The following is a 27,972-nucleotide window of genomic DNA, read 5'->3' as shown; positions in this document are numbered from 1 at the left end:
AATATTCCCCATACTCTCTCTCCACTTTTGGGCATTATAGCTTGCAACACAGACACTGAGAGGTCATCATGTTTGGTCCATTCTCTACTTTCAACATGCAGCTCCCATCCCAACTGGTTCCTCCAGCCATCATTTTCTTAGGATGGATCACCCTTCTAAGTTCTCTTTTCTCCCATCCTCCTAGCTTTGAATTCCTTTTAAAAATCTTAATAACTGGTTAAATCACAGTTGGTCCTAAAATGTCATAAATCAGTCACTTCCAGATCTGCTAAGTTTAAGGATCCCCCTCCCCTGTTAATCTCTTTGGTGGCTGCCTGGAAAGCATGGCAAAGTAGGGAGCAGAGATTAGGCATGCTGTGGAATTGAATTCTGTGCCCGCCTGTGTGATGGCTCTGTATCCCTCCCACTCACGTCACTTTCTTCTTTTAATGAAAACTGATACCAGCCAGAGGACGGGGAGGGGGGGAGTGAACAAATGGGAAGGGGGAGAAAATAGAAATGTTTAGAAAGGCTAGCCCTTACACGCACACTCCACCTGGGTTCTAGTCTCCAAAGAGCCTTTCCCTTTGTCCTAAGTGGAGGAATGCAGAGCAGCCTGAACAGGAGACAGGAGGGCTCCCGAGGAGGAGGTGATATGTGGCTGTGTCTGTTTCTGGCTTCTCTGTAAATATGGTGACACCTCCAAATGGAGGAACAGCTGAGATAAGTGACTGCTAATCCCCCAGTGGCGGGAGGAGGCCAGGCCGCTCGGTCCAGAGCCCAGCAGATGGTGGACGAAACAGGCTTCCCTCCAGGCAAGGGCAGCGGGACTGTCCCTCCTTCTGTTCCTGCAACTTGCCCTGAACATCTCCCGCAGGGTCTGTCCCTGCCCAGAAGGGATTCACTGGCACTCCAGAGCCCCAGGGACATGCCCCGGCTTTGCCATCCCACTGGGAGGCTCAAGGTCAGCCAAGCTGGACTGTGGCCATGCTGGCAGCTCTGGGGCATTTAGCAAGGCTCTGGGCGCCTGGGAGGAACCACCTCCGCCTTTCTTGCTCTCAGATTTGATTTAGAATTCAGATCCACTACTTCAGGATGGAAGTGAAAAGGAGTATTTCTCCTAGGCAGCCCTAGTCGTTGCCCTGCCAATGGCTCCAGGGGTCCACTTTAAGAGAGCAACAGCTCAAGAAGAGTGGGAGGTCTTTAGGAGGTCAGGGACAGGCTCACAAGGTCAACTGACTGGATTTGAATCCTCTTCGGTTTGCTGATCATCTATGGGACCTTGGACAGAAAGAATCAAAGGTGATCTACTTCAGATGACATAAACCAATCTTTCTCAAAATGCCATTCTGAGGTTTAGAAATCAAGTTAGTCACTATCTGCGTTAGAAATGAAATTGGGAGATTGGTTCCACAGTGGTGTGAATGCACTTAACACTATGGACCTGGATGTATCTAAAAGGTTCAAATGCTAACTTCATGCTATGTGGATTTTAACGCCATTTTCAAACTAAAATAATGTCTGGGACACACTTAACTCTTATTTTATTTTTATTGTTTTTGTTGAGTGATGATGTTCATAATGCTGTTTTTCTTTTCACAGGCACATCATTCTCACACTAACCCCACCAATAGAGTTACAAGGATTCCTCTAAGTTCCCAGTCTCCCATGAAAACTCACTTCTGTAAATAAAACCTTCAGTTCTAATGACTTTGACCATTTGTTGGAACACACTAAACTGTTAATCTAGAACATATACAATCACATGGAATTCATGAGTATGCTATTTTATATATATTTATTTATATATGAATATATTTATATTCAAATTAAATGAATCACTAAAAAATGTCAAGTGAAAAATCAGTGCCATGGACTACTTCATTATTATTATGGTGATTATTATTAATAACTATCATTATTTCAAAGTACCAGGGATTGAATCTACAACTTTTCATATGAAAGTCATGTGCTCTCTCATTTGTGGAGTATAGAATAACATCACATGAGGCTGACACCCAAGGACAGTAGACACAAGGGCCAGGGGGATTGCCCCATAGCTGAAAGACTACTTCATGAGCGGAGGGGAGAAGGCAGATGGAATAGAGAAGGGATCACTAAGAAAATGATGTCTGGAGGAACTAGTTGGGATGGGAGATGCATGCCAAAAGTAGATAATGGACCAAACATGATGACCTCTCAGTGTCTGTATTGTAGGCCATAATGCTCAAAAGAAGAGAGAGAGAGTATGGGGAATATTGTCTGCCATGGAGGCAGGGGGAGGGTGGGAAAGGGGGGTTATACCGGGGATATTGGTGGTGGGAAATATGCACTGGTGGAGGGATAAGTGTTTGATCATTATGAGATTATAACTCAAACATGAAAGCTTATAACTATCTCATGGTGATTCAATAAAATTAAAAAATAAAATAAGTGGGGCTGGAGCGATAGCACAGCGGGTAGGGCGTTTGCCTTGCACGCGGCCGACCCGGGTTCGAATCCCAGCATCCCATATGGTCCCCTGAGCACCGCCAGGGGTGATTCCTGAGTGCATGAGCCAGGAGTGACCCCTGTGCATCGCCGGGTGTGACCCAAAAAGAAAAAAAAAATAAGATAAAAATAAAAGGTAGAAGCATATTAACCCCTAAAAATAAAAAAGAAAGTCATGTGCTCTGCCATCATGCCACATCCCTAGCCCCACTGACTATACTATCAGTCCCTGACTACATTTTTTAAATGTGTAAATATGGTTCAGAGATTTTGGGGGCATTTACTTTCTTTTCCTTTTCTTTCTTTTATTGGTCTTAGAGCCATACCTGGTGATTTTCAGAGTTAGCTCCTGACCACACACAGTAATCATTCTTGACAGGACTCAGGGGACCCTGCACTGTGCCAGGGGTTGAACCCAGGTTGGCGACATGAAAGACAGACATATTAACCCCTGTACTATTTCTCCAGCCTGGTTCAGAGTTTCACAATGAAGCCATAGAACAGTAATAGAATTAAATATTAAAAGAAAAGAACATAGATGGTGGAGGGGATTACTATAAAACAATTTGCTTGAAAACACACTTTGCTTTTAATCCAAAAAAAGAAACTGTTTTTCAAAAACACTTAAAGGTGTTTCATCAAAATGGTATTATTCCTCCACTGATTCACACTCTAGTCCTAGGAGGCCCTTTCCCAAGGCAGGAGTGGACTCCTGGGCTCTGCGAGTGCTTGTAAAGGAGCTTGGTCAGTCAATGTGGTGTTGATGATATGCTAGACACTCTAAGAGTTCCCCTTGCACCTATGACAGTGAACATGGGATTCTGTATCCAGACAATCCCAAGTAGAAACGTGGGTACCAGTGATCATGAACTCCAGTCCTACTCTACTTGAAAAACAATGATATGATATTTCCTCAGTAAGTCTTCCTCTGAACTGTCTTTGGCAGTTCCTCTTCCCTTCCTGGCATGCACCATAACGGTCTGACTTTTCTGTAAATTGCCCTGGAGCATGAGTCCTGCTGTTTTATTTATCACTGTATCCCTGTGGCTAGCACAGTTCTTATCCCATAAATATTTGTCGAATCCATAAATGAATCAAACTGACCTGATTTTTCAAAAACAGAAGTATCCTTATTACCACATTGTAATAGTTACAATTGGCTTTGTAATTTTTATATCATCTTGTCCCTAATTATTACAATAACAAAGGGGTTAATAACCACTTTGAAAATAGTTACTGTGTCTTTTTTCAGAGGAGAAAATTTAGAGTTCTGGGAGGTTAAGAACTTGTCCCAAATCAAAAGGACAGTAAATGATAAAGGCAGGGGTGGAACTGGGAGACAGTGTGGCTGCCACCCCAGGTCCATCTCTCCTCCTCTTTGGTTCTTTGACATCTCCCCTTGGAGTAGGCAGAATTGCTCTAGGCTTCCTATTCATTGGCATTTTTATTGTAGAATCGTCTCCTGGATGCTTCACCTGGCTTCACTGTCTAGCTGTCCCCACAGTTTCTTCTCCAGACCAACCCAAACATGGTTGGGGAACTCAGGGGAGCGGGAAAGGCTTCACATTGCATTCCCCAGTCTGGACAAGTATCTAATCAGTGGGCCTCCTCAGCATATCAATCCAAGACCACTCTAGAGATGGATGCCTGTGCCCAGATTTCTATTTATGGCTGGTGTGAGTGGGAGGAAAAACACAAGCATTAAAAACCAAGTGCCAGTCAAGAATGAGAATACAGGGCACCCCAGGGCAGACTTGAGTTTTGTCCTCTTTATGTCTCTGTTTCTTTCCCCACCTCCTCTCCCTGCCCTATTCTGTCATCTTTCCATTTTCCTCTCCAAAGACCCAAGTTTCTGCTAAATCGCTTACACAGAGGAGCTTTTGTCCGTGACTTGTAGCAAACCTTCTCATAGCCGCATGTGTAGATAGATACACGGGACTCTTTGGTAAAGCTAGATCTTGATTTAATAGTTGGTGGCTATGGAGAGGATTCTGAGACTGCCTTTCTGATCCTTCCTGGTGCAGGCAAACTTTGCTGTGCTTATCTTCGTGAAAGAATATTTGCCTTTTCTGTTGCCTCCTCCTAGAGCAAAGATCTCTGTTCCCAGTCAGCAGATGACCCCGGACTCACCAGCAACAGCACCGGGACCCTCTGCTTTGGACCTTTGTTCCTTTCACTCTGGTTCCAGGGGATACTTTTTTTTTCTGGCATAAAAGCAGAGTGTGAGTTGGAGTAAATTGAGGGAGCACGGAGGAGATCTCTGTGACATCTCTGCAGCCCGGGGACTTAGACCCTTCCCCAGCAAGACCTGACTAGGCGCCCAGAGCAGCGCAACTTTGCGTTTGAAATCACACAAGACTCCCGCGCCTTGGTTAATCTCAGCCTTCTGACCTAGAGCACTGCGCCAGTTCCCTCAAGTCAAGTCACCCAGGCTGATATGGGAGGGTGAGGGGGTGCCCTGTCCCAGGGACCCATTTTCTCGCCTCCCAATGCCCTGCGGGGTGCCCTTTGGGCCCAGGAGGACTGCCAGAGTTGTCTCCTCCAACTCGCAATCCTGGAAGATGAGAAGCCCTGTCGCTCCCCCGCTGCCCTGCCCAGCTGTCAGGACCCCTCAGCCCAGGGCAGGGCGCCAAGTCTTCCCACATGTATGTGGCTCATTGTCTTTGAGCCTGGCGCGGCTGTGGAGACAGGAGCCCACAGCACTCCCAGGGAGCGCCCCCAGCCAGGAAGGGGGGGAGGAGGGTTGGCGTCACCCAGTCTTCCCCTGCCCACCACTCTTCCCCGCCTGCCCCTCCCTAGCTCCCTATTTGGCCATCCCCCCACCCCTGGTTGCCCCCTCCCCTTCCTTACATGGTCTGGGGGCCCCCTGGCTGATCCTCTCCCCTGCCCCTGGCTCCATGAATGGCCTCGGCGTTCCACCGTGGTGCGAAGGCGACCAAATAAGGCAAGGTGGCCAAGCGGGCCCCCCACCCCTGCCCCCGGCCGCCGCCGCTGACCGGGTCCCTGGGCAGCTATAAAGCGGCGCGCCCGCGCCCGCACCCAGCGCCTGCAGCGTCCCGAGCCGAGCCGAGCCGAGCGCGCCCCGCCGCAGTGAGTGAGTGCCCGCCCCTGCGCCCCAGCCCGCACCCTCGGGGCCACTTTGCAATCTCTACTCCAACTTCTCCTGGAGTGCTGCCTCCTTCGGTCCCGCCTCGCAGCCTTCTCCTGGGAGGAGCGCGTGGAAAGGGGGCTTCTGGCTACCCACGGGACGTTTGGGACCTCGATGCTCGCTCTGTTTGTTCTTCCAGCTGGAGCGCAGGCGTCGGGGAATGGGGGTGGGCATGGGCGCCCAAGTGGGTTCCCAGTTTGTGAAGAGGCAAATTGGAAAGGGTTGGGAGAATCTGCTAATAAGGGATGGGGCCCCCCTCTCTCACCGGAGGCAGGTGAGCCCAGGAGAGACGCTTCCCTTTCTCTACGCCCCCCTTTCAACCTCCACAGCTTCTTCGCACCCCTCTTTATTTCTCTGCCCCAAGAGGCAAGTACCTGACCCGTGTATCCCCATCCTCCCGGGCCCCCACTCTCCTGAGTTTCCTCCTCCGGGGACACTCAGTGAGCCGCCCTGCTCTTCCCCAGCCTACAGAACCCCCTGAAGCTGTACCAAGATGTGCGACGACGAGGAGACCACCGCCCTGGTATGCGACAACGGCTCCGGGCTAGTGAAGGCGGGCTTCGCGGGCGACGACGCCCCCCGCGCGGTCTTCCCGTCCATCGTGGGCCGCCCGCGCCACCAGGTAAACCTCCCCGGCTCAGAGCGCGCCCAGCGCCGCCCCACACCGCTCCCAGCCACGTGGGGACGATCCTACCCAGCTCAGGAACTCTTAGATCACATATGGGGGGAAAGGGTTCCCGCAAATCCCAGGCCAGACGGTCACCGCGCCCCACCCCCTCTCACCTACCGCGGACTTTCCCTGCTCTCCAGGGACTCAGCTCGCCAGGGCTGTCCAGGTCGGGGAAGCTAAGAGGGTGGGAGGGTGTGCAAAGGGGGTGGCTGCTCTCCTTCTCTCCTGACCTCTCAGTGCTCTTCTCTCTGTTCTCTAAACTCCCGTCACTCCTCAACGTTCTCTAAAGTCCCAACCGCTGCACTTTTCTTTTTGGCCTCGCCATTCGGTCCTGTTCAAAACTGAACATCTCAACGAACCTGAGCCCAACCCACATTCCTCCCTCTTGTTCACAGCCAGTGTACAGAGTTTCCCAAAGATGTAATCTATCTGCTTCCTGGCCGGTGCATTTTTAGAAGCCAGACGTGACAGAGGCACTAAGTGCCATGGTGATAGTGACATACCACCTTGTTTATTAAAAGAAATACCGCGTGCCTGGCCAGAGGGGCTGCCAGGAGGAGCCTGCTCGGGGTTGGTGAAGGATGGCGTTCCCGCCTTGGGCAGGCTGCCTGGCACCACCAGGGCGATAATAGCATATCAGCCCATCTTTTTCTGTTCACTTGATGAATGTCAAAATCTTTTCTTAGGAGAAATACAATGTGTCATTAATTCAGTCACTGTAGAATGTAGCCATTTATATTCCAGTTGACATGGGTAAGGAGCGTAATAATTTAATGATGGCATTACGATATTTTAAAAACTAGGTATTTTATAAATGAGGCAAGGTCCTACTTTTTCAATAAAAACTTTTTCATTCTCTCCACCCAATTATATTCAAATAATAGAATTATACATTTCCTTTGGTGGAGGAGGGTGGTGTGTGTGTAGGAAAACGCGTGGGGTTTATTTTTAAATGATATTTATAAATTGGCATGAAATCATACCATTACTAGTTGTAGTGTGTATGAAATAATTCTTGACGGTGGAATTAGAGTAGATTTATAAGACATCAATTACATTCTTGTTGAAGTAGAAGCTTGATTTCCTCATATATTTCTTCTTACAGGGTGTCATGGTGGGTATGGGTCAGAAGGATTCCTATGTGGGTGATGAGGCCCAGAGCAAGAGAGGTATCCTGACGCTCAAGTACCCCATTGAACATGGCATCATCACCAACTGGGATGACATGGAGAAGATCTGGCACCATACCTTCTACAATGAGCTCCGGGTGGCCCCTGAGGAGCACCCCACTCTGCTCACTGAGGCCCCACTCAACCCCAAGGCCAACCGTGAGAAGATGACCCAGATCATGTTCGAGACTTTCAATGTCCCAGCCATGTATGTGGCCATTCAGGCGGTCCTCTCCCTGTACGCTTCTGGCCGTACCACAGGTATGTTGGAACTGTGGGAACAGACACTGGTGAATGGCATTCCCAAGACTTTGACCTTGATACCAGTTTTTTTTTGGGGGGGGTGTTGAAAAGGGAATGATTACCTTCCTCAGAACTTTCGGGGAAGGCATCTGTTCTAAGATGCAGAGGGTGACAAACTAAACTTTAGCTTAGTTTCAAAGAGTACTTCAGCTATGAGAGGTAAAACATGTGGTATTTTTCCTTCCCTTACCTAATATCCTTCCCTTACTTAAATATATCATATATTGAGGCTCCACACAATGTATCAACTTGGAACAGAGTCATTGGTGTGTGTTCTGATGGGCACCTTAGCCCCATCTCCAAGGAGAATCCCCTTTTTTTTCTGCAGTCTGTTTCAAAAAAGACAGAAAGATGTGTAAGTTAAGTAGGAGAAAAGAAAAACTTTCATGGATGCTTACATAATGTACTAATGGCTAAGAGGGATAGTGGTTTGAAAGTGTCCCAGGGAAATATTTCTACTATAATATTTAAAAGGATGAGCTGTTGCTGACTTCAAATATAGCATTAATTATACTCATTTTTATTCTTCATGTGTAAGGGATCTAATTTGATTTGGATCCATGCCCGGTGCTACTATCTCTTAGCCAAGATTGGAAATGGGTTTTGCCATGGCTAAAACAGAGATGTCCTCAGGGATTTGCCTCATTTTTATATTTTTTCTTCTGACAGGCATTGTTCTGGACTCTGGGGATGGGGTAACTCACAATGTCCCCATCTATGAGGGCTATGCTCTGCCCCATGCCATCATGCGTCTAGATCTGGCTGGCCGGGATCTCACTGACTACCTTATGAAGATCCTCACTGAGCGTGGCTATTCCTTTGTCACCACTGGTAAGTGTGTGTGTGTGTGTGTGTGTGTGTGTATGAGATATCTGCCACAGCTTGTTTGCCATTTCTTTTTTCCAGCAAATCTACCTATTTCCCCCCAGTTTGCTTCATTCTGCAGAGCTTGACTCTATCTTTCATTTCTGCAGCTGAACGTGAAATTGTCCGTGACATTAAAGAGAAGCTGTGCTATGTTGCCCTGGATTTTGAGAATGAGATGGCTACAGCTGCCTCTTCCTCCTCCCTGGAGAAGAGTTATGAATTGCCCGATGGCCAAGTCATCACTATTGGCAACGAACGCTTCCGCTGCCCTGAGACACTCTTCCAGCCCTCATTCATTGGTGAGTTGTAGAGTCCATGCAGAGGTACCATTTTTTCCTGTGCCATTTGGAGTCTCCCACAGTAAAATCAAGAAGAATTAGAGGTCTCTGAATTAAAAGAAGTCATAGCTATGGATACCACACAGCTAAGCTCCAGACTCTGATGGTTTGTTAAAGTGATAGCTACCATTGTTCTGTTGCTTTTAAGTGATAATAGTGAAGCACTGACTTGATGTTAAAATAAAGTATGAAACAGGGCAGTATGTGAGTAATCCTTATTTGCAGGAAAGGAATGATTACTCGAGTGCTGACTTATTCTATTAAGTCCCATCACTGGGTCACTATATTTTCCTATGAACTCACTCATCATTAAATGTCCTATGCACAGTAACAACTGGAAATTTATTTGTTACCAAACATCTTTATAAAGGAGTGATTGTCAAGAATTTTAAGTTAGTCCATAAATTAAAATTATATTGATACCCAAAATGTGTCTTATTCTTTTCCAACATATAATCTTATACCTGATAAATGCAACAAATGCTCACTCCAAACAGGTGCTAACCACAGTTGTTTGTCCAGAGGATTAACTGTCAGCACTGTGAGAGAAACACCTGTTCCACAGTTGCCCTGCAGTGTGTCCACAGACAAACATATGTTTCAGAGACAAATGGCAATGGCTTACCAACAAAGAGAAGCCCTTTTCTCTTCCCTCCACCCTAATTCCCCAGCCTAAGTGCACTGTGATCCATGCTTTTGTTTTAAACTTGTTCCTAGGTATGGAATCTGCAGGTATCCATGAAACAACTTACAATAGCATCATGAAGTGTGACATTGATATCCGCAAGGATCTGTATGCCAACAATGTCTTATCTGGAGGTACCACCATGTACCCTGGTATTGCTGATCGGATGCAAAAGGAAATCACTGCCCTGGCTCCCAGCACCATGAAAATTAAGGTAAATAGACTCGTTGAGCAGGAGAGTTGAGAAACATCTTAATGTTGTAAGCAGAAGTGCATTTCTAACTGTTTTCCCCTGACACTTACTTTCTGCTTTCCTAAATAAACTTTAGCTTTGAACATTTCTAACACTTTTTCTAGCACTTTTCCAAGATTGGAAACTTTAAAAATACTTTCAAACAGTGGTTAAAATAAATATTTTGGGGCTGGGGATGTAGTTCAATGATAAAGCACATGATTTGCCCTGGGTTTGATTCCAGCAAAACACACACACACACACACACACACACACACACACACATGCATGCACATGCGCACACATGCATGCACATGCACACACACATATGCACATGCATACACAACCACACATGTACATACACATACAAATCTTTGAGTGGAAAAAAATCCTAACTCTTTGTATGTCACCGACTTTTGAACTAGCCACCACCAATGAATTCAGCTTTCTGCCCTATTATACTCTAGTTCAAATAGGTGGGGATATCTATATTGTAGTCTTTGATCATGGAAATCATGAAGTAAAATTCATAAAAGTAGATTCAGCTTTTTTAGCTTCTAGTATAAAATATCTCACATAACAGTGATCAACATCTATTATATTTTTGGTGACTCTCACTAATATGTTGTTTGGGACATCAAAATTCATTGGAAGTTTTTGTCTCTTTTCTGCAGATTATCGCTCCCCCTGAGCGTAAGTATTCTGTTTGGATCGGGGGCTCCATCCTGGCCTCCCTGTCCACCTTCCAGCAGATGTGGATTAGCAAGCAGGAGTATGATGAGGCAGGCCCATCCATTGTCCACCGCAAATGCTTCTAAGGTGCTTTACCCCTTAGTCTACCTTGCATTCAGGATGACAGTATTATGCTTTATGGAATCTTCTGAACCACCTTCCTTCTTCTCTCATCAATCATTGTACAGTTTGTTTACACACGTGCAATTTGTTTGTGCTTCTAATATTTATTGCTTTATAAATAAACAGACCAGGACTTGCAACCTATAAAATTCTCTCATTTTTTGGGTGGGAGAGGGGAGTAGACAGGAGGTAGGCCAGTGTTTGCTTAGTTTGGCCATAAATGAATAACTGGCAGCTCTGATGTCATGAACAGTATCATAATTTTTTTTCTAATGAATCAGTGGGACATTTAACCAGGTGTTCTAATACTAAATTTTGATTTCACACTTTGGGACAAAATCATGAATGCATTTTTGCCTGAAATAATTAGGTTTAGCTCCACAAAATGCAAGAAATGCAATCAGATGGCACAATTTTTAAAATTAATTATATGCATGACACAAGAAATTGTTGTTTTAGCCCATGTTCCAGGTATTTTTGTAAGTTTGCAGAAAACACACTTAGATTGGTAATGAGAAAATAAAAAAAACTTTGAAAAATAAATGAGGGGCTTGAGAGATAGTACAGGGATAAGTACTTAACTTGCATTTAGTCTACCCCAGTTTAGTCCTGGCACCACATAGTGGTCTTTCAAGCACTGACAGGATGATCCCTGAACACGGTGTAGACATGCCCCTCCCAGTCAAAAACAACAACAAACCCATAAGTAAATAAGTTGAAAATTTCAATTCTTTGGACTCCTGTTTGAATTTTGTCTCCTTCCCCCAGTTGATGTGTTGAAACTCTAACCCCTAATATAACTCTATTTGGAGATAGATCTTTGGGAAGTTAAAGTTGAATGAGGTCATAAGATTGGACCCTAATCTGATTGTAAGGTGTTGTCAGAAGAAAAGGAAGAAATCCCAGTAACGTTACAGAGAAAAGGCCTGAGACAAAGCAGGAAAGTAGCAGTCTGCAAGCTAGGGAAAGAGTCTTCAGGAGAAACCACTGCCGCTGGCACTGTGATCTAGATTTCCAACCTACAGAGCTGTCCAAAGTAAATTTATATGGGATGAGCCATCCAGACTGTACTTTTTGAATGGTTGCCTGAGTGGAATAAAACAAGATTTTTCCATTTGTTGGACATGATGGCCCAAAATTTACTATTTACTAAGTTAGGAGCAAAAGAGGATACTCCCATGTCATTCTGACAAAAAAACCAGAGATGTCTTAGTATGGCTAAGCTTGAGGAATTATTCATACCATCCCTCTACCTACCACAAACCTGGTTAATAGTGTTGAGCAGGGAAGTGGCAAGATTTCAAAGGCAGAGAATAGAAGGGCATACGCTCCATATCCAAGGAGCGAGAGCAAGAGAATTTTGTAAGGGTTGGAGGTCTCTAACTTTTCAGTTCAGAGTTTTATTAAACAGACCCAGAGAAAGATTGGAGAAGAGAAATGACTCCACTCAAAACTGGGGAGCAAGACTGATAAACTTTGTATATTGTTCACAATGTATTCAGATTTTTTTCCAGACCCAAGTGTGGCCCCAGGGATCTTAGAACCCTATGGCCAAATAAGCCAAAAGTTTAAAAGAAAATAATAAGCCAAATTCACTTTCTGGATAAGATGCTATAATTACTACAAGTATTTCTCGGTATAGAAAAGAAATTTTGAGTTTTTTAAGGCCTAAAATAGCAAAGGTTTTTTATATTCAATTTAAGGTCTTCTAGACTCTTTATGCAGGAATCTCTCTTTCAGGGAGAGCTTGGCTGTTGCTATGGTAACCAAACTCCTATTAGGAAGATGCAGGAAAAATGCTCTTGGGGAGCTTGTAAAGGTTTACTTTTGGTCTCTGGGAGACTGATCCTAGAAGATGCTCCTTGTATTTCAGTCTTCACCTCCATGCAGTAGAGGCAGGCAAGGTTGACAGGGAGGAGAAAGACACTCAGTATCAGTCTTGTGTTCTTGTAGGTTTTTCTTCCTTGTAGGGAAATAGAGGCACATTCGAGTTGAGCTGGAGTAACCCATCTGTCTCTGGGCAGCACTGTTTGCTTATTGTCCTGCTTTGTTTACTGCAGCCTCCATGGGAATCAGAGTTTGGGAAAGGAGGCAGTAAAAAAAAAAAAACAGACCCTTGGGAAGGTTGCAGTAAAGCTGAATAAAATGGGGTGTCAATAATCATAGATAAGAGGTGGATTCTGCAGTTGAATGTAAATAATAAATTTGTTTAAGAGGTTAATGGGTTTGTTTGCTTTGTTTTAGGGCCACACCAGGTCGTTCTCAGGGCTTACTTCTGGCTCTGCACTTGGGGCTCACTCCTGGCTCTGTGCTCAGGGAATCATATTGGGGGGGGGAGATGGAATAGAACCTGGGTCACCTGCATGCAAGTACCTGGTGTGCTATCTCTCCAGACCTCAGGAGGTTAGTATTTAACTGTGCTTACCAGGATGTGTAGGGGGTGGGGAATCATTGGGAGGGAAACTTGGAGCACTGGGAAAAGCTGATGCTCTGGTAGTGGGTGTGGTGTCAGAACATTGTATGTGTAAAATTCTATCATTAACAAAATTGTCAATCAATACAAATTGGAGGATGAAAAAACAGGAAATACTACCATAGAATGTTAGAATAGACAATAGGTAGGATGCAATAGAGCAAGCATCAGATGAGAAATTTAAAGTAAGACCTAACTTTAACATATAGAGAGCATTTCTCAGGCATCTTGAACTCTAGGATCTTTATTTTGGACTTTCCAGTGACATCCCTCTTCAACTCCTATCATCATGACACATATCTGACCTTTATGTGCATTCCTCTGGAGTAGTCTATGCTAATTAAGGTATCAGTCTATGTTCCTGGAGAAAAGACAGAACATATTCCCCCACCCAAGAACACATTCATATTTTTTTTTGGTCTTTTTTAAAAATTTTATTGAATCACCATGAGATAGTTACAAGCTTTCATGTTTGGGTTACAATCTCACAATGATCAAACACCCATCCCTCCACCAGTGCACATTCCCCACCACCAATATCCCGGGTATACCCCCCTTTCCCAATCTCCCCCTGCCTCCATGGCAGACAATATTCCCCATACTCTCTCTCTTCTTTTGGGCATTATGGCTTTCAACACAGACCCTGAGAGGTCATCATGTTTGGTCCATTATCTACTTTTGGCATGCATCTCCTATCCCAACTGGTTCCTCCAGCCATCATGTTCTTAGTGATCCCTTCTCTATTCCATCTGCCTTCTCCCCTCCACTCATGAAGCAGCCTTCCAGCTAACACATTCATATTCAACAAAAATTATTTCAGTACCTTTTAATTGTTGTTACACTAACCTAAAGTTGGTTATGCATAGACTTTTAGCAAAAAAGATTTATGTTCAAATCCTAGTTCCACTACTGACTGGTTGAGTGGTCTTTAAATAAATTACTTAGCCTCTTGAGTTCAGAACAAAATGTGATGTTCCCAGAGCTGGCATGAGAATGGAAAAAGCATGCACTTAAGACATAAAACAATGCCCAATACAAGGCATTTATGCTTCAACAAAGTTTATTTTCCTCTCTGCCTTCCTTACTCCCTTGTCTCCTTTCTTCCTTCCTTCCATGGGCTTTAGAGGCTGTATCCAGAAAAGTGGATGGATTGGGCCATGGACTGTAAATGTCACTTCACATTACATTGCAGTTGCTTCTCTATGGAGAAAATTAAGAAACAGAAATCTCACACCCCTCAGAAGGGAAAAAAGTTAAAGGGTATTTGTATGAAGAAGTAAAAGTAGTCAAAGAAAAAATCAACCTGGAAGTTTTCTCCATTGGAAGATAAAGAGTTATGGTCAGAACAGGAAGTGCGTGTGTGTGTGTGTGTGTGTGTGTGATATGAACACATGTTCTCCCACACAGATACAGGTGAGAGCAATCAATAGAGACCAAGGGTACTGACAGTGTGAAGATGATTTTCTTTCTATGTCTCTCTGCTCTTTCACTCCACCTCTAGTCCTAGTCCTGTTCCATAATCTGGACGCTCATTCTTTACTTTATGTCAGTAGACTCTGCATGGGTGAATGAATAGATGCATGTTTGTTTCTGGTTGGCATAAAAGAATTTGCTCTCACAAGACAAGTCTTCTAGCTAAGTTCTTTCCTATCAACTGGACCCACACAAACATGACAGGGGAGAAATATTATTCACTGTCCTAGTGCCCCCTCAGCCCCCTGGCTCAGAGCCATACTCATTCTCTCTGAATTTCTCTTGTCTTCTTTAGGATCTTGAGTTTTCTTTTGTTTTTTGAGGACCCCACCTTCAGTTTTATTTTTAAACACTCAAGTTAAGAAAAACCAAAACACTAAAGTTAAGAAGAGAGTTTGTGAGGCTAAAGATAATATAGTGGGTGGGTTTTCCCTTGGATGTAGCTGACCTGGGTGTGATACCTGGCACCCTATATGGGCCCCTGAACTTGCCAGGAGTAATTCTTGAGCACTGAGTCAGGAGTAATCCATGACTAACACCTATTATCTCAGGTGTGAGTAAAAAATGCACAAGTGTGTGCACATGTGCGCGAGCGAGCGGAGAGCAATTTTTTATTTGTTAAACAATAAATACAGGAATATGAGGACAAAAGTAGGATGGGACTTCACAGGAAATTGGAACTAAGAGGAAGAAAGTCATTAGGAACCATGGAAATTCTCTTTCCCTTTATTTTCCTTTTTTAAAAAAAAGTTTAAATTTTTATTTTATTGAATCACCATGAAAAAAGTTACAAAGCTTTCAGGTTTAAGTCTCAATCATATAATGATCAAACCCCCATCCCTTCACCAGTGCACATGTTCCACCACCAAGAACCCCAATATACCCCCCTCCCGCACCCACTCTCCCACCTGAGTGGCTAATGATCTTCACTTTATTCTCTCTATACTTTAAATACATTCAATATTTCAACAGAGAACTCACTATTATTATTTGGAATTTTCCCTAACAATCAAACCTGCTGAAAAGGCATCATTTGATAATTTGTTTTCCATTGCTGAGAATGAAGACTATATGAGCTCACTGCCACGCGGTTTTGGATTTCTGATATTTTAGCTTAGTTCACAGTCTAGATGCATTTCTATTAGAAGCCGCTGGGTGCCAAAATAGGTTAGAAGACCTCCCAGATCATAGTCTTTAAGGAGCAGAGGGGCCATTTTGTGCATGGCTGCTTCAGATCTCATCTGAGCGGAGAGTGTGCCGGTAGCACCCCCATCCCATGATCTCCTGCACGCCATGTCACTGCAAACTCATACCTCTGGGTAGTGAGTTCTAGAAGATGGCAGACGCCACATGCGTGCCGCTGCTGCCGCTGCCGCCACTGCCATCTTCCCCGCAGAAAGAAAGGCTTGAGAGAGAAAATCCTTTCCCCTCCCCAGGTGGCATGGGGTTGTAGCTCAGTTCACAATCTAGATGCATTTCTATAAGAAGCCGCTGGGTGCCAAAATGGGTTGGTAGACCTCCCGGATCATAGTCTTTAAGGAGCAGAGGGGCCCTTTTGTGTGAGGCTGCCTATTTTCCTTTTTAAACAAAGCAGATCTTTCTCTCACGTAGTCTCTCTCAAGAGGTGGCCCTCAGCAGACTGCTTCATGCATGTATGGCCCCCAAAACTATTAGGACCAGAGGGGAGTGTATCTGACATGAAAACTAGTGCATATACAGGACAGCAACCAATTAGACATTGTTTCCTCTTTCTCTAATTTTTACTAAGAGGCACAGATGGTACTGTTAGTTGTTTGTGGTCTCTGAAACTGACACATAGCAGGTGGTGGCCAAGATGGGTTAAGAAAACAAAGAAATCTGCAAACTGCAGAGAAATAAGAAAAAAGAAATGTTATAGCTCAAAGAACAAACATAACTGCTTAATCACATTTCTTATGTTTAGAGATTGTGGGTAGAGTGTGTGTATGTGCGTGTGTGTGTATTCCCTTATTACGAGCGAATTTGGGTGAAACAGCAGCAATACAACTTATATTCTTGGCAGAAATTTAACTGAAGAAACTAGATGGATCTAGGTGATAATACAGTAGTGGGTACATTCGCAGCATACTATGAACTTGACCATGTTAAATTCAATAATGTTTGTGAACATTATTGGGTGTGCTCTGAAGGTCCCCCAGCACTGATGGTATAGGTATCAGCCTTTGCACTGAGGCAAATCCAGTTGATCTACAATCACTAAGGGGGTCCCCAGACCTTCTGAGAACTGATTGAGACACCCCCCGTTAAGTTTAAATTGAAAGTAACTCAAGCCATCATTCCATTAAAAGCTTTGTATATAACTCAAATGAATTAATAATTACCATGTGATATCAGACAGGTTTTTGATATCACACAGGTTTTCTTTTAGTTTTTTGGGGGGGTTGTGGGTCACACTCAGGGATGACTCTTGGCTCTGTGTTCAAGGATTGCTTCTGGTGGTGCTCAGGGGAATATCTGTGGTACTGGGGATCTAACCTGTGTCTGCTGCTAACAAAACAAGTACATTAACTCCTGTATTATGTTATCAGTCCAATGTCTGATAGTTTTAAGTAAGTGTACATAGGGTATAGAGTCAGAGCATTAGTTGGTCCACTAAAACATTATTCTAGGTGGACAGGATGTGACACAGGAACATTGGTAGGGGTTTTGGGGCTCTGATGGTGGTGAAGTGAGGTAACTGCACCATGACCATATATGTCAAGACCATTGTAATAGATTTTTTTAAATGTAGCTATCAAAGCAATCTGTCACTGTCACTGTCATTCCATTGCTCATCAATTTGCTTGAGCAGGCATCAGTAACGTCTCCATTGTGAGACTTGTTGTTACTGTTTTTGACATATCGAATATGCCATAGGTAGCTTGCCAGGTTCTGCTGTGCAGGTGAGATACTCTCGGTACTTTTCCAGGGCTCTCCTAGAGGGGCAGCGGAATCGAACCCAGGTTGGCCATGTGCAACACAAACGCCCTACCTGCTGTGCTATTGCTCCATCAAAACAATAACAAGAAAAAATTATTCTACCACTCAACATGTCTAAACATACTGGCTTAGAAACATAGAAGGATTAAGGCATTTGCCTTGCACACGGTCAACCCCAGGTGGACTAACTAACACTTTATGGTCCACCAAGCACAGAACCTGGGGCCTCATACATGGGCTCTACCAATATTTTATTGTTATCGAGCTGTTTCCTCAGTCTCTAACACCTATGTTATAAAAAATCATTCTTGGTACCACATGTGGTTTGGACTGGTGAAGTAATGAATCATGTAGGAGATGCTGTTGCCTGCATCAGTCCGAAGCCATGAGATGGAGAAAAGCATGAAGAGAGTTGAGATAAGTTTCATAAGCAGTAATGGCAGGTTTTGCTGAGCATTGAGACATGCAGGCATGAAGAAGTGGAGTCATGTAGCCTGCCCAGTTTGCTAACATTAGTGAACTCCATGTTTTCAAGGAAATTCAATGGCAGTTCCTGTCCAATAATGGAAGTGTGCATCACCCAAAGAATGAGTTTGCACTGGGAATAAAATATATTAAGGACTTGCAGTGAGAAAAGGAACAGATTGAATGGGCCGAGCGTGAGTTGGGGGCAGAGTTGACAGTGGGGAAGCCTAACTAAAGCAGGAGGAGTACAATGAGGCAATCAATTGGGACCCAGAAGGATAAAGACGAGAGAAGGTGTTTGGAAACACAGGTGGATTGTGTTCTTACCTAAAAAGCACAAACTGGTAATTCTGTTCAACAAGATCACTAAGAGGATTAAACATGAAAAAGTCTGTACTATGTTCAGGCTTGGGAACATAGAAAGAATTTAAGGAATGCTTATAGTAATTTTTATTAATACTTTTATGTTTACATATATTTATACTGAATATAACATATAGCATATGTAGATAATATCTCTATATATTCTGTAATATACAGTGTCCACCATACATCAGATGTGTATATCTATCATGGACAGACTAAGAGGTAAGTATGGGAGTTTGGATTTGACTTGAGAGTATCTGTTTTACACTGATGACAGTTCCTTTGGGGTACTGAGATGATACCTAACAAAGGTAAATTTTGACATTTTAATCCAGAATAATTGAGTGAGCAGAGACTAGTCAAATGACTCAATAGCCCAAAGACTTAACAAAGATAAACTGCAAATGCATTTACAGTTAGATTCTCCTTCGTCTGCCAGAAGAGAAACTGACCTAAATAGCTTCAAGCAGTAAGGAATATGTGACTCCATGATATAGGGTTTAAAAGGTGTAATTAATAATTACTAGGGCCTTCCATTACAAGGCCTTTTAAAAAACTCTAAATAGTTTTCCTGAATTCTTCGTGTAGGAAGCACTTTTCATTCTGCTTCAGGCCTCCTCTCAAGTTGAAGGATCTTATTTTTAAAACTGTTCAGATAGTACAGTCAAGGGTAGCCATGTTCCCTTTATACCCATTCCCCTGGAGTGTCAATTCCATTGTGTTATAATAACTGGTTTGATTTTAATATATAAAAGGAAGCTAGTTACATCACTGAAATATAGTATGAGGATTCCAGTTTTTAAAAAGAAAACCGTAGGTTGGTAGGGAGAAGGGATTCAGCAGGAAAAACTTGATAAGTGTTAACTCCAAATATAAATCTTAATAGGGAGGTTTGAAAAAATAAAATATATACCCAAACTTAAAGAGACTGTATAACACAATATATGGAATGAACAATCACCTGCAATACTCATCTGTTGAATTGACGGTGCTGTCAATCTGGATCATCACAGTATTAGAAGAAGCAGCAGCCTGCCATCCCCATACCCAACTGAAAATGATCTCAGTGAAGCACTATGATTGCCCTGGTCCCTTCCGACTGTTTCATCAACTTGGATATATACCTCTTAGGATGTCACTTTGCTTTACGATCTGAGGTGCTTTTAGGGCAGACGAAGTTTAGGTTACTGTTTTTATGTTACAAATAATGAATGTAATTTAGAATTTGTGTTGGTTGATTTAGAGTGTTGTCCAAGATGTCCGATATGCTAAGCTGGATATGGAAAAGTGCAGTTCTAGTATTGGGTCGTTTATTCTCCAATTTTGTTGCTTGGGGCAGTGTTTTGTTTCTCTATGAATGAAATAGAAAAATCTATCTAAAACTGTGAAGTTAAATCTTGTTGTATCAACCTGGGAATAAGATGTTAAGGAAGTGAAAATGAAGAGTTCATCCAGAGTTAGCAACTGCATCTTAAAAAAATAGTAATTTACTGATATATATGTATAGTTCCCATGCCATTCAATTCTCTCAATTATTGTACAATTCATTTGATCTTAGCATAGTCAGAGAAGTAGACGTATTATCACAATTTTTGAGCATTTTTATTACCCTGAAAAGAAACCTCATACCCTTTAGCTCTTAATCCCCTATACTTCCATCCATATCTTCTCTCCAAGGAAGAGTGCAATGATGACTTTTGCCCTAGTAAAGCCCTCTGTATCACTGTATCACTGCCATCCCATTGCTCATTGATTTGCTCGAGTGGGCACCAGTAACATCTCCATTGTGAGACTTGTTGTTACTGTTTTTGTCATATTGAATATGCCATGGGTAGCTTGCCAGGCTCAGCTGTGCTTGGGGGATACTTTCAGTGGCTTTCCGGGCTCTCCAAGAGGGGCTGAGGAATCGGAGGAATCAAACCCCTGTCCTCCTCATGCAAGGCAAAGGTCCTACCTGCTGTGCTATAGCCCAATAAATCCCTCTCTAGCTCTAGTCTACTCTTAAACTAGAGGAAGGGAAAGCACAAAAAAATGTCAGGGTCCTTGCTGGGCAATCTTTTACAGGGCCCCTTTCTTTACCTTGGTGCATGAGACTCATTTGTAGATTTTTGGGTTACTTATCTAAGCTGGACTTGTGTCTCCATTCCACCTTCATCCTATCCTTCTGTAGCTCTTTCCTTGCACACATGATTATCATCACCATCATCATCATCATCATCATCATCATCACCATCCTCCTCCTCCTCATCATCATCATCACCATCATCATTATTTGAGTTTTGAGCCATTCCCAGGGCTTATTCCTGTATTTGTGCTCAGGCATCACTCCTGGCAGTGTTTGTAGGATCAAAGGCAGTCCCAAGATTGAACTGGGGCCACTGCATAAAGGGCAAGCATCTTTCCTTCTTTAATCTCCCTCCCCCCGCCTCTCACTCTGGCCCTATATATTTTTTAAATTTTTATTGAAGTGTAAATTATATGAAACACATATTCCCATTTAAAACAAGAAATTCAATGAGTTTTGCAACTGTGGATCCAGTAACCACCACCCCAATCAAAATATACATATTTTGCCACCTCGTTGCAAAGTCTCTGCTCCTTCAAATTCAATCTTCCCCACTATGATCACTCTCTGTTATTATAGATTAGGTTTTTTTCTTGTTCTGAAATTTAAAAATTATCATAATTTAAATTGTTAGCTAACCTATTTCTTGCCTGTCTCAACTGTTAGGTTGTTTTTATAACCATGTTTACTAGCAGAGTGTCTAGCACAAAGGCAGACAGTGTCAGAATGAATAAATCCCAAATCATTCTATTTATCTAATTTTTAAAAAGTGAAGCATACAAAAACCTGAAGGCAACAGTGATAACTTGGTTATGAAGGGTAACAAATAAGAGTCTGAGATTAATCTCTTGCTTTTCCATCTTTTCTCCTCTCACCTTGCCCATCACAGCGATGTGTAAGGTAGCCTTAAATCATGGGGAAAGGGACACCTTTAGGAGAAATATGTTATCATTTTGAACGTTCAGGTAGGTACTGTCTCATTAGTTTGTAATGTTTTGCAGCTTTATGCTTTGAGTTTTCTGCTCTGCAGATAAAGACATTTCTCAGTGCATCCTGAAAATTCATGCCTTAGGTAATTGGATAAGAAAATACCTCAGTCCTTTATGCCACTGTGAAAATACATTCAAGATTTTTGCCTTCCCAGCCTTATAAGTAGCTGTTCGATTTATAACAATGCATTTCTCTTACTGTGACATCATCAATCCTCGCATCATTTTTTTGTAAACTGGCAACTCTCATTCCAGCACAGAGAAGGAAAGGGTCAGTACCTGATAAATGGCGGAGCTACAAACACCCTCCTCTTGGCGCTTTACCTTGCCTCCTTTGCATGTGTCCATTTCCGGTTTGTCAGTGTGCACCGCCCCCTGCCACAGAAGTTCTAAATCTCTTGTGCTCTCAACTATCTAGGACACATGAGAATTAACCTACTCGTGCAGATTACAGGGCCCCAGCCCTCATTAACCTTAATATTGAAAGAAAATACAGCTTTTGCAGAAATGCCCTTCTACTCAGCATAAATAGTCAGAGTTGTACGAGTAAAAGAAATGAGCTCTTTAGGAGAAAAATTCATCAATATAAACTTTTGTTTCTAGTCAGTGAAAATTTCACATATACAATACCCCAAGACTTGTGTGCCTTTTTATACAGCATTATAAAATGACATCCCTGAGGTTTTGTGGGGCTTTGAAGGGTAATTTTAATAGTAAATCAAGATACTGTCTATTCTGTATTTTCTCTTTTTCTTATCATCAAAACCCAATTTTGAGCAAAATTCTGTAGTTTCTTTATGCCTTTTGAAATTCTCACCTTCCTTTCCATGAGTACTCAGTTGATAGTTGTTAAAGGACTGAACAATTCTCTTTTTCTTTTCACATAGAGGTAATATTAGTTTACAAAATTAAGAACTCCTGAGTAAATAGTCTCCTAAGAATGTGAAAACAGTAATTAAATATACTTGTGCATGTAAATATATGTACATATATATACCACATATATATTTAATTCCTTGTATATTCATATATGACATATTATATTATATTGTATTATATTTATTATTTATATTATTAGAAATCTTATATTATTATAAACATTATATTTATTATTTACTATATTATAATATATTATATATTTATATATTATGCATACATATTTATGCATGGGAGAACACTCTATAAACCAGGATGAATACAATATACATTCTTCTTTGTTTGGGGGCCACTCATTGCAGGCTCAGTGCTGGATAGGACTGGTCACTCTAGCAAACAAATCAGGCGCACCTGCCCTTTGATATTTCTCCCTATCCCCTCCCCAAACACCTTAAATATCAAAGTCAAATACACTCTAAGCTTCCCTATTCCAGCTCTCAGGATCTCTGTCTTTGCTTGCTGATCTTTACTTTCATAAGATGAAAATGCTGAGTTGGTCCTAGCCATGCTCTTACCCTTACTCTTTAGTGCATGTTACTTCTCTCAATGTCACACTGAGTCTGAGGTGTCAGTCATGAGAGAGGGACTGGAGAAGATGGAAAAGAGGATTGGATATAAATTTATATCCCTGGCAAGTTAGATGAATGTCTGTGAACTGGCTTGAACTTCAGAGAAGGCAGAGACAGGATAGGCAATGGAGATTCTTCCTGGAGTCAGGACCTTCAGCTGGTTTCTGGAAGAAAATTTAAAAACTAAGTTAAGAAAAATTGGGCAACTGGACCAGGCACACAAAAGTGGTAGTTGGTGAAGCTTTCTCCTTTGCTAAGCTCTGATGACATCCCCTCTCCAGATGAGGGTCAGGCTTTTCCAAGAGGGCTGGGAAATGTCCCATGACTGTTTGTTCTCTTCATTACTCCCAAAATAGTCACTCCTCTTCTCTTGACCCAAGTCAACAGGCAAATATGTACCTGCCTACAGAATGACTTGACACTGTTCAGAACCGTATTTTTTCAAATCCTGAATCATGACTCATGAATGGAACCTTAAAATCAGTTGGGTAGGTTCCAGACAGCATTAAAATTAACCAACAAAGGATATGCATTTCTAAGTTCTAAGATTTGTGTGTATGTGTATGTGTGTTGTGTTGTGAAAAAAAGAGCTTGAAGATCACTGTTTTTTTTAACAATAAATTTTCAGGTCGGGAAAGTAGCTCAGCGGTAGAGCACTTGCCTTGCTTGTGGGAGGCTGTGGATTTCATCTCCAGTATTGGAAAAACTAAAACTGAAAAACAAAATTTACAACGATTAATTTTCAGGAAAAAATACTCTTTATTAGGAAGATAGAAAATATGTAAATAAAAATCCCAAAATACCAAGTAATAAATTAAACCCTATGATAGCCTCATCTAGTTTCCAAACTATTCTGTAAATAATACTATCCTTTTTTTTCTTTTTTTTTGAAGTAAAACAGAGTTTATTGGAGGGTTTTTTGAAGAGAAGGAGGAAGAGAAAGTGGGGAAAGTGGAGAGTAAGAGAGATAGAGTAACATGCTCAAGAGAGAGCCTGGAATTCTCCAAGGGCAGAGAGAGCCCCTACACACACCCCAGCATTAGATAGAAAAGCATGAAAGTACACATCCCAAGAGGGGAGATTCGAGTGGCACGTGTACTCGGGTGACACATGCTCGGCCACATGGGTGCAAGCAGCACATGGGCTCGGGCAGCATATGTGCTCTTCATTTTCTTTAGTAATTCACTTTACTTCTTTCCTCTGGTCTAACAAATAAATTTCAGGCAGCATTGAAGTAAACCTTCTTAATGGATCTAGCTGTGACTACTTTGGATCATCTAGGAGTCTTCTTGAAAAACTCACCAACTGCTGGGAAAAAAATATAATTGGGAGGCTGGAGTACCTTACAAATGCTGGTTACCTCTATGTACTTTTTTTTGTTTTTGTTTTTTAATTTTTATCACATCACCATGTGGAAAGTTACAAAGTTTTCAGGTTTATGTCTCAGTTATACAATATTCAAACACCATCCCTTCACCAGTGCCCGTATTCCACCACCAAAATCCCCAGTATACCCCCCCGCCCCCGTCCCCCACCCCCAACTATATAACTGATGAATTTCACTTCATTTTCTCTTTACCTTGATTAAGTTCCATATTGCAAAACAAAACTCACTATTGTTGTTGGAGTTTCCCCCCAAGAAAGACAGCCCTACTGAGGAAGCATTTGATAATTGGTTTTCCATTAAAAGATTGTATGTTTTCAGTTTTTAGAAAAGGTCCCATGCAGTTCAAATGTGTTCCTGGAGCCATTTTAGTTGCTGCTCAGTGTCGCCAGGGCTCCATCTGGAGAAGGTGTACCAGCTGTACCTCCTCCGTCTGGATCCCCGGTGTTGTTGGCCCGGATTCGGGTCCGGAGCATTGCTCCGGCCACGGTGCTCACCAGACTGCCTGGCCTCTTCTCTGTTGAATCCCTCTATGTACTGTTTTAAAAGAGACAGTCAAGTCTTAAATCTGGCTTAGTAACAGCAACCCCCATAGCTGTGTTCCATTATTTAATTTTCTGTTGGAGGCAGTAAAATTCTAGAATAGAGAAGGGCGGAGCTAGGAGTTTGGTGGGGGTATGTGGCAGTATTCAACCATTTTCCTTTGTAGATAAAGAAACTGATGTCTAAGTGTGATGTTTTATCCAAGAGAATGTATTGTTTAATGCTGTGTTCTTACCACCAACATAAAGCCAGAGCCTGGCATCAAGGTCACGTTTTCATAGACAGAAAATGAAAATACAAGGAAGTCACACTGCACAGATAGTTCCTGTCAATGTCATGGATGCATGAGTAATAAACAGGAGGGCTCCTCATTTCTTCTTAATACTCAGCTTCTTAAGATTGGGTCAAGTGAGTTATCATTTGAGTGGAGTCTGTGTGTGTTGGGAGGAATAGTTGTGTGCTGTATGAACGGAACAGGATTGGGAGCTGCCAATTGCCCTGGAGTCCTGCCCATTTGTCCAAGAGACACTTCTACTGAAACTTCCTAGTTATATAATTAATCAATTTTTGTCTATTGATTTATTTTTTTGTGTTGTTGCTGCTTTTTTTTTTCATGGGGGTGGGGAGTAAGGCAGGGGCATATCGGCTATGCCCAAAGAACTCAGTTTCAGAGGCCCCTATTTATCTCTGGGCATACAACTCAGGTCAGTTGCATTCATGGCAAAAGTCCTACCCCTGTACTATTTGTTGGCCCTAGGCACATGTCCTATGCATTTCTGCGTAAAGTCTTTATTTCCATGCCTTCACTAGATAATACAGACTCTACATTATACCAAGAATCATTATAGATGGTTTCAGAAACTACAGCAAGTCTAGACTATCATTTCATAAATTCCAGATCCATGGGAACTTGAACTCTGCTCCTATAGAGAAAAAGCTAAACGGAATGAAACAAAAACTCACAACATTGGGGAAATTTGTCCCCAATGTTATAACACAAATAAGGCTACAGATTCTTGCAGTGCCTGAGTAGATTAAGCGTTCTTCAGAAGCCACTGTAACTTTCTCTCTCAAGCTTTTGAACAATCAACTCAGCTTCCTCTTCTTTATCCCTCATGAGTTAATCTCCCCAAATTTCAAAAGAAAATAAAAGCAGGGATGGAAACTCCCACAGTTTCTCACACAGAACCTGTGGGGACAGGTACTTCATTTAATAAGGAATATGTCACATTCCATCCTGGCTACTGCTTTCTTCCTAGTTTTCACAGGCAAACCCTTCATAGCAGCTGCATTTCTTTCCTGACTGCTCACCCCCTTTCTCAACGCACCCACGATGTCACTTTATTTCACCAACACATCTCTGATCACCTCCACGGAGTTTATGCCAGAGTCTTCCTCACTCCATGTCAGTCACCATTTCTTATTATTTGGGCCTGGGGGTGGGAGGTTGTGTTATTTTTGTCTTGCTTTGATTAAAAAAAAACAATTATCAGGGGAGGGATCAGTGCAAGATAGTATAGCAAGTAGGGTGTATGCCTTTCACGTGGCCAACCACCATAGCATTCCACATAGTACTCTGAACACTGCCAGGTGAAATTCCTAGTGCAGAGCCAGAAGAAAGCTCCAAGCATGTCTGGGTGTAGCCCAAAAACAAAGAAGGGAAAAACCAAAAAAAATTGAAAATATTAATCATAACAAAATGACAGCCTTTGGTGTCAAAGCAATAGTGTAGTTAACAGGGAGCTTGCCTTGCACATGGTTGACCTGCTGGGCACATCCTGTAGTCAGGATCAATCACCAGGAGTGATCCCTGAGCATAGAGTCAGGATTAAATCCTGAGCACCACCAGGTGTGTCCCCTGCCTGTCCCCACCACAAACAAATGGGAGTCATGTTATATTATCATCTATCGATTTTCTTTTTTCACTCACCATTTATATTTTGAAGTATATCATTACATATATACACATCTATATGTATGTATGCATATAGAGAAAGATAACCATTTCATTTATTTGACTACTAGATAGTAGGCTATTCAGTGACTAGATCACATTTTGGTATGCCCAGTATCAAATTATGTGGGCTTAATGTATTTGCCATTCTTTTTAGGTGGTTGCTCATTATTTCCCTTCCTTTTTCTTACTGACAATTATAGAACTACACGTTTGTCCCCTCCCATCCCCAAATTTATATATTGAATTCTTAATCCCCAGTGTGAGGGTTTGGGGAGGTGAGGCCTTTGGGATTAGAGTTAGATGAGGTATAAGTGTTGGGTTGTCATGATGATTGTAGTACCCTCAAATAAAAATATACCAAGGGCTTGCTTTCTGCTTTTCACCTCCATATAAAGTAAAAGCAAGGAGGAGGCAACATGCACTTAGGAAGGGAACCCTTAACAGAAACTCAATTGACTGGTGCCTTGACCCTGAACTTCCCAGATACAGGAGAAGATGAATTCTGTCTCTAAGCTGAGTCCATGGTATTTTATAATTTCATGTTGAGCAGAGTAAGATACTGTCCTCTATTGAACTGATATTTTTCTTACTGGGATTATTTTCCCCTACTGGCCTACAGTTTGTAGATTCCATTTTTATTCTTTTTGTCATTTCTTTTAAGGATTTAACTTGATGCAACCCAAAGTTAATTTCTAAGCCTCTTCTGTAATGGTTGTCTTGGTTTGCTCCCTATATTAAATTTTATAGTAGATGCTAACTTTTGTAAACAAGAGAGACTTTAAAAAAAATTTTATTGAATCACTGTGAGATAGTTACAAGCAAGCTTTCATGTTTGGGTTACAATCACACAATGATCAAACACCCATCCCTCCACCAGTGCACATTATCCATCACCAATATCCCTGGTATAACCTCCCTTTCCCACCCTCCCCTGCCACTAACGCAGACAATATTCCCCATACTCTCTCTCTACTTTTGGGCATTATAGCTTGCAACACAGACACTGAAGAGTCATCATGTTTGGTCCATTATCTACTTTCGGCATGCATCTTCCATGC

The 27,972-nt window shown here is 42.4% G+C and overlaps 1 protein-coding gene across 3 annotated transcripts; it reads left to right on the top strand.

Moving 5' to 3' along the window:
- Positions 1 to 5,405: 5,405 nt before the first annotated feature.
- ACTC1 (actin alpha cardiac muscle 1) lies at positions 5,406 to 10,840 on the top strand. Of its 3 annotated transcripts, none has more exons than XM_055131188.1 (7): positions 5,406 to 5,563; positions 6,082 to 6,239; positions 7,393 to 7,717; positions 8,429 to 8,590; positions 8,734 to 8,925; positions 9,682 to 9,863; positions 10,556 to 10,840. In XM_055131188.1, exons 2-7 carry the CDS (start codon positions 6,111 to 6,113, stop codon positions 10,697 to 10,699), a joined length of 1,134 nt encoding a protein of 377 aa, XP_054987163.1. In that variant the 5' UTR covers positions 5,406 to 5,563; positions 6,082 to 6,110; the 3' UTR covers positions 10,700 to 10,840. The 3 variants fall into 3 exon arrangements, with proteins under 3 accessions (XP_054987163.1, XP_054987164.1, XP_054987166.1); XM_055131189.1 differs by having other exon boundaries at positions 5,531 to 5,559; XM_055131191.1 differs by lacking the exon at positions 5,406 to 5,563 and adding an exon at positions 5,965 to 5,983.
- The last annotated feature ends 17,132 nt before the right edge of the window (positions 10,841 to 27,972 follow it).

Source organism: Sorex araneus, chromosome 3 (genome assembly GCF_027595985.1).
Source record: "Sorex araneus isolate mSorAra2 chromosome 3, mSorAra2.pri, whole genome shotgun sequence".
Lineage (NCBI taxonomy): Eukaryota > Metazoa > Chordata > Mammalia > Eulipotyphla > Soricidae > Sorex > Sorex araneus.
The sequence above is the reverse complement of the archived record's forward strand: the minus strand, read 5'-3'. Positions and strand labels throughout refer to the sequence as shown.